General features: G+C 48.5%; 1 protein-coding gene across 2 annotated transcripts in view; it reads right to left on the minus strand.

Annotated features, from left to right (window-relative positions):
• Positions 1–13,494, minus strand: part of LOC133352793 (homeobox protein Meis1-like) — a 236,557-nt gene that overhangs the window by 77,651 nt on the left and 145,412 nt on the right. For both annotated transcript variants that reach the window (XM_061568689.1, XM_061568690.1), the window contains exon 8: positions 1,873–2,009. In XM_061568689.1, coding sequence (XP_061424673.1) covers positions 1,873–2,009 — 137 coding nt within the window. The remainder of the gene's footprint in view (positions 1–1,872; positions 2,010–13,494) is intronic.

Here is a 13,494-nt window from a genome sequence, read left to right on the forward strand (position 1 = left end):
CTGGTTAGATTCTATGTCGCTATTTCATTATACCTGATGATGATTGCTTGTGTTGCAATCGAAACGTCGTATGCTATTATTTAATTTATTATCTTTATACGTGACTTTACCGAAAAAACCAAAGAAGAATGATTTGTAGTGTGCCTACTTGCTTGAATAAGGAGCCCTCACTGTTGAATGAAGGGCAATCACCCAAAAGTTTTCTGATTGCATGAATGGTAACCAGGGCTCAAGGCTATCTATTGCAATACATTTGGGAGTGGAGTTTAATCTCAGGTGGGAGTTCTGTGTTTAAACACAGCACCACAACAGTTCTGGCTTCAGAGGAAGAGCAAACATCAGCCAGACATGCACACTGCGATTAGTCCCCGGAGTCGCCTGGCTACTGCATTCATGGTCGCAGGGATAATCCCACACGCAACATTATCTCAATTTAGAAACACGTGCGCGCATTTGGGACACTTCAGTGATCAATGCTCCACGCACGACGGGAGCCTACTCTAATGTGTATACGTTTCCATTACGGAGCAAGGAGCGTCCTGTGGCATAAACACTTGTAATCTATGCATGGCATGGCCCCAACAACTTCAATTAGCTATAGGGCAGGCTGCTCCAAGAAAAAATACAAATGTCAATCCTTCTTCTGTAAGCTTATGCATTTAACGGATTAGCTCTAACTGTCGACTGCTTTCGAATAAGCCACAGTAATCTGTTTCTTTGGGATTTTCTGCACAGTCTCGCGGTAACTGTGAGGATTATTATCATCTTCGCCGGGATGCGTAAGTGCTATTCATCGTCGAGTCAATGAGCTAAAAAAAATCATCAGAAAAACGACGCAATATTATATTTGCATAATTGAAGTATATCATAATGAAAAGTAAATTAGCATACTGATGCATGACATTTTTGCATGCCATTTTTTTTGTGCCAGTGCCTCTGCATATATCGCGTTTCATGAATTTCTATTTACAACGTCGGTTTGACAAGACATCAGCGGACAATGAAGTGAGAGGATTCGCTTAGAGATGCTACCCCGTAAACGCACAGCCTGCGTTTAACCTTCACCTCCCGTAAGCGCCAATCGTACGTGAACAGGCATTGACACTTGCAAAACACCCGTCAACATCGCACGTGTGTTTTGAGTTTTCGTGAATATGCCAGTGGGTCTAACACGAGAGCTATCAGCAGGGCTATTATGGTCCCCCTCCATCAAGGCGTGACACTCATCGTCGCGTTGCACTTGTTGACAGGAAGGCCTCCGTGAACACCCCAACTCCCGTATCCAGAAGCCAAACTCAGCCCTATTGACATTGTCAGGAGGGGTGAGCAGCAGGTCTGGTCACGTGATCGCGCGAGTAACGACTGGGATGTGATGAATTGTAACGGCAAATCGGGGGGGGGGCTGCAATTCAATTGAAGGATTCACGATTTTGCTCGTCTCAATTTTCCCCCATCTCATGTGTATCGCTTCTCATTATGAAAAAAAAATCATCTCACACGTTTAGTTTTTGTTTGTCCCGTTATTCTAAACGTAGCATTCGAGTGACATTCCTGCCGATTGTAAGCGACCGATTCTCTCACGCGCGATGCGATGTGCGCATCGCGAGCTTTGTAATGTATCTCAGTCGGTGAGGGACCGCGTGAAGCGTCCTACAACTCAATGGGCGTGAGCCGCAACAATGACTCATCGGTGCGTCAAATGCTTGCACGCGTCGCGATCACTGATTGACGCCGATCGCAAGTCCACGCGCCACTACACGGCCAGACACGAGCGGAGTGGCGGCGGCGGCGGCCCTGCGGGGACACGGTTAGCGGGCGGAGCGGCGAGGGCCACAGGGGGGGGGGGGCGGGGAGGGGGGGGGGGGCGCGTACCGTCAGGTGCTGGAAGAGCCACGCGCGCATGATGTTGGTGGCCACCTTAGGGAAAATGCCGCGCTTCTTCTGCTGCTTGCGCTCCTTGTCGAGCTCGTCGTCGTCCCCGGACAGCATGCCGTTGTCCAGCCCGTCGCCTGCCAAGAGCACGCGTACGCAACGCGTGAGAAGCCGCGCGCTCGCCCGCTCTCGATCACTCTCTCTCGATCACTCACTCTCTCTCTCTCTGTGTGGTGTACGAGCATTGGCAGCGCAAACAATCGCGGGGCCGGCGCCTCTACCCGGAGAGTAAATTGTGGGATAGTTTTAAAGTCCCCCGTCTATTGTCGTTTCAAACAGGTGGCAAATGTGTCGAGATTAAGGGAAGAGTCTCGTTCGCAAGGGTGACGAGCCAGGGTCGGCTACGTACGGTGCAAAAGAAGTTCAACATACAACCAGGTAAAGTCACGTAGAAGGGAAATAATAAAGTAATACAATATAAAACAAAAAAAATTCTCACGACGTTTTCTTGCTGTGGATTTCACACATGATGATGATTGCTTGTGTTGCAGTCGAAACGTCGTGAGAATTTTTATTGTTTTATATTTGTATTATTTTATTATTTCCCTTCTACGTGACTTTACCGAAAGAACCAAGAATATGAATCCCTGCAGTCACGACAGCTTTAAATCAAAATACAACCAGGTGTCACGTAAATGGACAAACACAACGAAGGCAATAGAAATCAGAGGGGGGGGGGGGGGGGGGGGAGAAACAAGCAATTAGAAATTAGCGCAAACTATAATGCTGTGTTACTGATGGAATTCAAAAGTGTGCACAAATATAATCAGTATTTTAATGAAATACATTTCCAGTAACAACAGTTGGCAGGGACAAATTACTTTTAAAAAAACAACATTCACAGTAACATTTTCAGGATATAGTTTTGTGTTTGCACAGCAGGGGATGTGTGAAAACTGGAGGTGGAAATCACTCTGACCCCTTGGCCACCCGAGTAAACAACGCTGAATACGGAAGCTGTGGCCACCGAGGTCAGAGGATGGTTTAAATAAAGCAACATTGAGTTAAACTTTAGAATCGGGGAGGTTTTCCTGGGATATTTGCTTTTGAGAGTACAATCGTATTTGCTCGTTCAGGGCAATATTAATAAATTCAATGTTTAAATTGGCTGGCTCTGTTTAGCATAACATTATTTTACTCGGGGATAATTATCCAATTGCAGGTAGGGATACTTTAAGTAATTAGACATTACATTAATTAGACCTATAATTCCGTGAGATATCAATCTATTCATCTGTTGAATAATTAACCAATTTTTTTTCCAGCAAGATTATATATGCCTCAACCAAAAAAAGTGAACAATCGATGGGTTATTCGATAATCCTTCATCTGTACCGGCCTTATTGATGTCTTGGGCATTCTCCTGTTGCTAAAATTACACCGGTGCAACTTTTCATAATTATTTGGCCTTCACCACGCGCGTGTGAATGTAATGTCTTGCGTGCGAGCGCTATCGGGCGCATCGGGCTCACACAAACATAAGAGCTGAACAGGTGATGTACGTGTGAACGGCATACTGTACATGAAAATAGGTCAATGCTTAGGCGTACGCAGTGGAACGGCGGCGTGGTGGTTCGCTCACTGTGTATGAACCCATCAAGCATTGGGTTCTTTTGGCGGCCGCGACGGAGAGAAGTAGCAAGCGGTATGTGAATCAGTCCATTGCTCCTTCCTCCACCAGCACACACTGACCAGCGTGGTGAAGTATGATTGAAACAGCCCCGGATAACAGACACGAATAAGCGTAGGTCCTCCTCCAGCAGTGGATTCTTAAAATATATTCTTACATATCGATGGATGGATCAGATGTTCGCCTACAAAGACCGGCGTGTTTTGCGATGTTTATTTAGACATGTAGGTGATTATGCTCCATTGCCACAGGTGCACAGCTATCAGTCCTGGGGAACATGTGATGTGCATTCATAATACTCGGCAGGGATATTTTCATGGGGTACGAGAGAGAAAGTTGAATAAACCGTTGTGATCCAATGCCTGCAGCCACCACCAATAAGTGGATTATAAATGGACATGTACGGCGCCGTGTGAAACCAAATATGAACACATTCCTGCGGAGGGAGCTGGTAGGAACGTTTGGTTGCTCGGTCAAAGGCCAGGGTCAACGGTGGCGTGGTGTATTCTGCAAATATGCCCGACTGTGAGGGCGGGCACAAGCCGGCGTGAGTAGGTTGAACGTTGAGTTTTATAAGGGCACCACGGGGTGACCAGCCCCTCCCCTCCCCTCCCCACCCAGCTCAACCCCTCCCACCACCCACCCAGCCCCACCCTCCCCACCCAGTCCCCCCCCCACCCTCCCCTCCCCACCCAGCCCCTCCCCAACCTCCTCACCCAGACCCTCCCCTGTCCACCCAGCCCCACCCCCCCCATTTTTGGATTCACGACGGACGGACGGACACAATAATCCCCTGTGGGCTGGTGGAACCAGGTGGTTCCTATCAGTACGAGCGAGGATTTAGACGACACTCCCGGAGCATCGTGCGCTTTCAGATGCGTTTCTGCGGCTGTCTGGAACGCTCTTCCTTCCGATATCAGGTAGCCACTTAGGCTGTGAATTTTTTAATTTAAAACTAATTTCTTTAGAACTGCTAATTGTGTTTAGTTTGTTGTCCTTCTTCCGCACCTCCGATTAGCACGGTTGGCTATGAATGGTGCGAAAGAAGTTTAAAATGCATGCACACAGAGCACTAATCTCCAATTTTAAAGTACCCTATGAGTCCACCTCTCTCTTGTAAGCCAGATTATTAAATTAACGACCACCTGGTTAAATAAATGACATCTGCAGTATCGATTGGATTGTATAGACTTTAGTTTTCGGAACGCGCGCAGGCCATTTGATGTACCTCGGCTTTTTTTGTTTTAAACCTTCACAGCCAAATTGAGAAGAAAAAAAGCACAGAAAAAATCCATTGGCTACAGAGAAAAGTGCCGTTCGGCACTCGCATTAGCAATGGCCGAGTGTTTTTATTGAAAAGGGGATTAGAAACTCCGTCCGCTAAACGCCCCGTGATGTTGTGCATCCACGGCCGTTGCGACTACCATTGCGCAGCCTTTCCGAACCGTGGAGTTGAAACTCCGCGGCGCGTTCCAAAAGGAGCCAATCTGCATCTTTCACAAACACTCTCGGTCTTCTATTCTCGTGCATGACGGCGACGACGAGAGGGCTTCAGGACAGAGAGAGAGAGAGAGAGTTCGTGTCGTTTTGCTGTTCCTGCTCCTTCGTTGATCACAGTGGGTTTACTTGTGTGATCCATAGTTTCGTTTGCATGGCCACGATCTCACTTCTGTCTTTAATGTATCTCTATGTATATATCTATAGGTATCTATGGGTTTACTACATGCTCTGTTGGTCGAGTTGCATGGCCACAGTCGCAACCCTGTGGCTCGCGTCTTTCATTTTCCATTCGTGAAGGGGACGTGTTCATCAGCCTGCGGAACCTGGAAAATTCCTCAAATAATTGCTTCAAATCAGAGCGGAAAATGACCAAAATTATGGTGTAGATCTGGATATATATTTTTTTAACAAAAAATATTTGTAATTAAATACTTCTCAAACATGTTTTTAGTTAAAGCAATGCAGAGATATACCTTAGTGCTTTGCTTTGTGCCCATTCCACCAGCGCACAATGTGTCGTACGCGCCCATTGTGTGAGGCATATATAATCTTGCTGGGAGCGGTAGTGTAGCAGTTAGCACGCTGTGTTACGAACCTGGCGACCCGGGTGTGATTCCCGCTGACGGCCAACATCAGTGACGATTATCTGAACCGGCCCTCGGCTTCCCCTAGGTCGACTCAGCCTCAACTAAGTACCTGGTGCAGTGTGTAAACATCATCACTAGGGAGACAAAGGCGGTCGGGCATGGTGCTGGCCGCCCACCCCCTCGTGTGCCGTGCTGGCCTTCATAGGTGCTCGCTAACAGCACTTGCCCCAACAGTGTGTTAAGGCTATACGGGGGATCTATGTATGTGCCTATTGTTTGTGTTTCTTGAGTGTACACAGGGCATTTGTATTGACAACCACCCTCACAAAAACGAGGCTCTCTCCACATACTGCCTTGCCGGCTTGTTTTCTCTCAAAGCCCTGAACCCTTCCCCTAGTTTGCACCTAAGCAAGAATTGATCTGACACTACGGTTCCTGAATCAATTGAAATATTCAAAGGAAGAGCCCAATAATCCATACATTATCTGAACTTGAATCACTCACTGCTGGCCCACTCATACACTGACCTTAATGTTGTTATGCACCCTACAGAGTAATGAGTTCAATATGGGTTTGCATACGAGATGCCTGCAAACAATGCGACTACGGCAAGTGGTGCGCTTTAGGGGGCAGCCCCCCCCCTCCCAAAGCACCGGTTGGCACGTACGCGGCACCCTCCCACAACCGGCGTGGAGCCGCCAACAATCCGACGAATCGGAAGCTCCGCCAAGACATCGCGACACGCGGGGAAAAGCCTTCCCGACTCGCACGGACTTGAGCGTGCGACGAGTGCGGGCGTCGTGCGTCGAGTGTGGCTCTCTGCCGACGCGGGTCGGGCCGGTCAAACGGCGACGCAAAAGAGCGCCGAAAGGCGGCTGGGAAACGACGGCACCTCCCGGTAATTGCCGCCGCGCACACCGAGAGGCGTGCCAGAGCGTAAGCCCCGTCGCGGGCTGTTTCTGCACCGAGCGCACGCGTCTTTCCGCGCCGCCGCCGCCGCCTGCGTTTTGGCAGTAGGTGCCGCGATGTCCCTTGAGGAGCCTGCCGTACGCGTTGTCTGCCGTGTCGATGTTTTTTGTCTGCTGCTGCTGCTGCCGCGCTCACGCACACCACGGATCTCCCGTGGTGAAATAGCCGGGCAGCTGGCTAAACAGGACCATCTGTGTAACGAATCAAATAAACGTAACTAATCAAAACATCTAAATCCCTTCTTGTATTCAGGATAGACATTGTTAGGGTCAGTATTAAGGGTTAAGATTTTGGGCCCCTTTGTAAATTGTACGCACAATTTGCGGAGTTGCTGTGCTTACGTTGCTACGTTACTTTTAAAAGTAAATTAACGTGCATGCCATGTGTGCATGTTCAACTTCTTGCGCACCCTACATAGCCGACTGTGCTTGCATTATACATTTTAATAAAAAAAATAAGATCCTTGGAGAAATTAAAATCCATTTGAGAGTACAGCGTGGAAGTATAGGATGGAATGCGCATTATAAATTTGAATTATAAGTCGAAAACTGCCTGAATGGTCCTGATCAGGCGGAGCTGTGATCGGAGCGCTTACATCCATTATAAGGTCGCACTTATTACACACAGAGTGCTTGCCACAAATGAACCACACAATTACCTTACTGATCTCGTCAAGGAACATAAACCTTTACGCGAGCTCCATTCATCCTCGCAGCGGCATTTTGGCTGGCCATCGAACAAAGACGGTCACCGCATCGTGCGCTTTCGGATGCGCTTCTGCGGCCGTCTGGAACGCTCTTCCTTCCGATATTAGGCAGCACTTTTGAATCTAGATTAAACACTAAATTATTGAGATCTGATTTTTGTGTTTTAGTTTTTTCTCCTTCGCCTGCACCTCCGATTAGCACGGTTGGCTACGTATGGTGTGAAAGAAGTACAAACATACATACATATCAAGAGCTGCGAGCTCAAATCCAGGTGGTGAGGGCCACAACTCCACAGTCAATTATATGAGGAATGTTCCTCTATAGAAAGCAAGCAAGCGGGTCAATCCATGAGTCAGCTGGCCCTGGCCAAAGGAATGTGGAATGTCCATCAACTGTAGTAGTCACTGTCGTCAGATTTCTCGACGCACAATTGGAAAGCTGCCGTTTGTAAATCCCCAGTGGTGGCCGACTCATTTTCTTATCGTCATCATCATCACCATTGTAATTGTCATCGTAATCATCGTAATCATCGTAATCATCATAATCACCCTCCCTCCACAGTCAATAGGAGGAGGGGCAGCAGCACGTTGTGGGAAGTCAGCAGCTGTTGCCCGATGGGAGAGGAGGGTGATGCTCTGGTGTGTGTGCGGTGGGGGAGGGCAGCCTGTCGAGACCGTTTGGAGTGGCACCCGTGGATTGGCGGCCCAGGTGCTACGCACTTGACGGGATGCATCCTTCGTGTCGGTTCACTTGGACGTTGCTTTTCATGATCAAGCTCGGTTGTTCAGAGCGCCTGGTGAGCGGAGCCCCCCCATGCCACCACTGTCCAGTGACTACTAGCCATCGCTCATCGACCATGAAATTTACGGAGGTCATTAATTTTAGGCGAATCAGTAATAATAATCATTATCATCATGGCGATAATGCTCCCAAAGAAAATATCCGGACAGCTGTGCCTGAGAATGAAATTGCCGACAAAGGGGAAAACGAGCGGAGTGGTGGGGGCACGCCGAGCCACCGTGCATCACAAGCATCGCCCGTACGGCAAGAACCACCGTCGCGATCTGCGTTAAGCCGCACGTGGCTCGGTCGCCTTCCACTGCGAGCCATGCCTCCCTCCGCCCGACGTGCAGCGTAGCCATCGCGTGGCGACGCGCACATGGAGCAACAGCCCTATGTCATCGACTCATCACTGACCCATTGACTTGTCATCGACTCATCTACTCATCAACTCATAACCTCAACACCGACTCATCTTCTTGGTTCTTTCGGTAAAGTCACGTAGAATGGAAATAATAAAATAATAAACATAAAACATTATAAATAATTCTCACGACGTTTCGGCCACAACGCAAGCAGCCGTCCTCAGGTTAAGAACAGGTCTGTCGAGAAGACAGAATTTGAATGACACACCCCAGGCTTGGAGCATCTATTTAAGCTGGGATGGAGGGGGAAGAGTGCCTTGACAAAATAATTTGCATAACAAGAGGAATTTATCATATTTATGGGAAATGCAGATATGCGATTAGTACTACCGACTCATCTATTTATCGACTCATTATCGACTAATTGACTCATCACCGACTCACCGACTCATCCCCGGTGAAAGGAAAGGAGCTGGGAGCGCCTTGCGGTGCGCCTGTCGTGGCAAACCGCGCTGCTGAACTCGCATTGAAGAAAATTTTGTTTTTGAATAAAGTACAAAGAAGAGCATGAGCGCGCTAAGCGACGGCACTGTGCAAAATTCACGGCGCACTATATGAGCTTAAGAAACATTTGCGTCGTAAATATTTCACGCGTTGCCCATCAGGGAGCGGCTTTAAGCAGTACAACCGCCGACGCAGGCACTTACATGGCGACGCAAGGCTCAAATATTTAGCGCGACGTGATTGCGCGCACGTTAATTCGGGCAGCGATACGACGTGTCGGATCCGCTTTTTATCTTCCCTTTCCTTTTTTCCACGTCAACCAATAAAACTGCGAGTGATACAAACGGCGCTCGGCGTGGTGAAATCAAGTAAACGACGAGGCTGTGCTCTGTAGCCATCTTGGTCGTCTTTGCTCATCACTGAGCCAGGGTCAGTGGTTCAAGTCCTGCGGCCACACGGTAATTCCCGTAGGGCGTTACCAAACTACCCCGTCTGCAGTAGAGTGGACATTAAAGACCGGCCATGGAGGTGACCGCATGATTTATGGGGCTAATGCGTGTGCCAGAACAGGGAACCAGCACCGTTGAGAGTCTTGAGTTCGAATCCAGGCCGAGCTCTCTTGCCGGGCGCCTGTTATGGCCAACAGAATACGAGCGTGACCTCTACCTCTCCAGCTTCTGTATGTGATGTTTTAGCGTCTCCTCTACTTACGAACATTTGACTTACGAACTTTCAGATATACGAACAAACCTGTCCGTATGTACAGTTGCTGTTCAGATCGAGAGTCGTAAGTCCAACCGCCACACAATAGATGGCGGTGGTGGCATCTACATCTGCAGAACGTGAAGAACCAGTGACATCTGCAGAACGTGAAGAACCAGTGGTATCTACATCTGCAGAATGTGGAGAACCAGTGACATCTACATCTGCAGAACATGAAGAACCAGTGATATCTGCATCTGCAGAACATGAAGAACCAGTGGTATTTAAATATGCAGAACGTGAAGAACCAGTAGCATCTACATCTGCAGAACGGGAAGAACGAGTGGCATCTACATCTGCAGAACGTGAAGAACCAGTGGCATTCTACATCTGCAGAACGTCAAGAACCAGTGGCATTCTACATCTGTAGAATGTGGAAAACCATTGGCATCTACATCTGTAGAATGTGGAGAACCAGTGGCATCTATATCTGCAGAACGTGAAGAACCAGTGGCATCTACATCTGCAAAACATGAATAATCAGTGGCATTCTACATCTGCAGACCATGAAGAACCAGTGGCAGCTCCAGGAGATTATTCAACTTTTAAAGCCATTCCCCATGTTTAGTGTACATGCTGTACAACGTGTTTGGAAAGTTGGACTTACGAACAAATCGACTTATGAACAGACCTCTGGACCTAACTCGTTCTTAACTAGAGGAGTCCCTGTATTTTCACCCCACTGCCAACGCAATGTCACCAAATAATTTGTTTCATTTGGATTACAAGAGTGGGTGGTGAGGCCAACACCCCACGCCCACAAACGCCTGCACCTATTCACATATACGCGAGAACCCAAGTTTGCCTGTACAGACTGTTAGGAAAGCGTATGTCGCTACTCAGCACCTATTACGGCTAAATTGACAAATCAGGGGGTGTTACGGCCAATACGACACATGCCTGGCTGCAAGTCTCCACAGTCCTGATGTTTGTCGACACTACGCACCGTGCATACAATGTCGTCCCATTAAACATCGGGGAGAGGCCAAGTTCAGACACTTGCCAGGAAATGTTCATACAGCAGAAACGTGCACTCGAGCTGTTCCGTCTGGATGGAGATCGAGCGTTTCTCCTTCACACTCGTGGAGTTGTTTTTTCAGGGGGCTTTGGTTTCCACCAAAATGTAAACCCTTATTAATTGGTCTGATAACACCTTCATATCTAGAGAGGACCGCAGATCTTGGGCAATTGTTGGTGCCGGCTCATCACGTGGCTACCTTCGTTTTTGTCTGTGGTTCCTCCATGCGTCTCTGAGTCGTGGTGGTGAGATGTTAACTCCCTCGCCTGGTATGCAGGAGGTCGTGGGTTCGATCCCGACCCTGACGCCTGTATATTTGGAGTTTGCGTGTCTCTATCCCCGTGGTTGCGTGGATTTTTCTACGGGCCCTCCGGTTTTTCCCTCCACCTTTAGAAGCACGCGTTTAGGGTGTTTGGCTGCTATAAATGTCCACATGATAAGCCACTTCAGTGAGCTATCATTTGTGGCCAGGTCGCTTCTGAAAAATAGCTATACAGCTCAGTGGGGCCTTACCTGGTAAAATAATATTTTTTTTAGTTTAGAGTCTTTCTGTCTCTTCGATAGCGAGCGAATATTGTGCGGTGGCGCCGAATTACAAAATGAAGTTAATATTATTAAACGCCGCTGGTGATGTACGTGGCCAGAAATTGTTACTTGAGGCACCGGGACCAGAGCACATTTGACGCTGACAAGCGTGTACAAAGACAAAGGTCCCCGGTATAGCTGTAACAGACTGTCGGGGCTAGTGCCGTTCGCTCGCTCCCCGCGAGTGTGTACACACGCGCGTGGGACATGCACGCACTTTCGTGCGTGCACGCACGCCCACACGCGCGCGCACTAGCATGTGCACGCTCGCAGCTCTAAGCGCGGTCCTCTAGAGGGAAATGAATACAGGGGCCTCTCTGATTTCCCGCTCACTCCAGTTAGAGCTTTTCTGAGCCATCACAAAGACCCATTACCTGAACATCAACAGCCATATATAATTCATACCAGGCAAAAGCCTGCCGTTGTCATTTCCGTAACATTTGGGTGCATTATCAACATTCCATTGTCTTAGGGCTTCTTCCCACTCCAGGCCTCCCCCAGGCAAAGTGGGGTGGGGGGGGGGCAGAGAAGAGATGGGGTGAGAGAAGAGGGGTGATGGTGGGGGGTCCGGGGGGGGGGGTGGTGTAAAATGGGGTGAAGGGGGGGGGGGATGATGTGCAGTGAGGTCCTTGAAAGCCTGCCTCCAGGGCTGCTGAATTATAAATTTGAAAATAGACCCCCAAAAAAATGGTTCAGGGAAGACTTAAATTTCCATAACTAAAATAGCTCCCAGTATTTGGGACAAGCAGAAATTGGCAGGCCCGACACCGCTCGCTAATCATTGCGAGCGGCGCGCATCGCTACGGGGGAATACATTTTTTAGCGGAAGCTGCCCGGAGATCAGGCTCCCTGCGGCAGATTGCCGGTGACAGGAAAAGTTTCGATACACTCGCATCAGCCACTCCTCAAGGACAGGCGAGGAATCTTTTAGACGTCCGAAAGGGCTGCCCGCCCCCTGTTACGAGTAAACGTCAACAGGAGCTGAACTGCCCCTTCGTATGCGAAGGCCGCGGTTAAATTGTTAACGAGAGGAGATGTGTACATCTCTGCGTATAACGTCACTGTCGCCTGCCATTTTCAATCCACTGTCCGGGCGAAGGCTGCCTCCCTCTCTGCTGGCGTTATCCAAGTTCCTGAGCAGTCAATGTTCATCTTTGCAATCCCACATGCGCTGGTCTCATGGCTCCATCTCTCTCACGGTTGTCCCTTCGTGAAGCTCCCCTATTTTGCCACTCTTTCATGCCCCGCTTTTTACCGACACCGGAAAGATGTAAAAGGTGACCAGATTGAAAGATGTATCGATTTATTTTCCAACCAAGTGAAAACCCCAATGGGAAAACAGGTTTCTTATTGAATAAAATAAAATAGGCACAATTATTAATTCGAGGGTAAAATCTATGCCGAATTGAGAGAGAAGTCATTTAGTGTGTGGTGGAGCGGTAGTGTAACGGTTAGCGTGCTCCACTGCGAACCCGTCGACCCGAGTTCCATGCCCGCCCACGGCCAACACCAGTGATGATTATCTGAATCAGTCCTGGGCCTCCCCTAGGTCGACTGAGTACCTGGTTTGGTGTGTAAACAGCACTACTAGGAAGACAAAGGCGGCCGGGTGTGGTGTTGGCCACCCACCTGCTCGTTTACTGTCCTGGCCTTCATAAGTGCTTGCAAACAGCACTTGCACCAAAAGTCTTATGGCTATACGGGGGATCTATGTCTTAGTTTTGTGCATTCTCTGCAGGCTTGTGGTTGCTCCAGCCCCATTAACATTTAGTCCTACTTACGAAAGCAAAGTCTAATTAAATATTTGTAATTTTGTGCTGGACCAGTGGTTTTTCAGTGGTTAGCACACACGGCACAAAGGAACCCAGACACCTCAGCGAGATTCCCCGCCAGGGCTAACCTTGATGGCGAGTGGCATGCGAGCTCCTCCCTTTCACCAACCAGCACTGACCCAGAATCAAAATCAGAATCTTTATTTCGACTGGAGGAGGAGGAATCCGATGCACTATGAAGCTCTTTTTCAAAGATGTCCAGTAAGCGGGTGAGTCAAAACTTTACAACAACAAACAATACAAAAACTCGATAGGAGTGCAAAGTATAGGAAAGGTATATAAATCGCTTACAAATATTCAAATAAAACTAAACTAGATATTTT

Source organism: Lethenteron reissneri, chromosome 41 (assembly GCF_015708825.2).
Source record: "Lethenteron reissneri isolate LAM-NWPU_2019-01 chromosome 41, ASM1570882v1, whole genome shotgun sequence".
NCBI lineage: Eukaryota > Metazoa > Chordata > Hyperoartia > Petromyzontiformes > Petromyzontidae > Lethenteron > Lethenteron reissneri.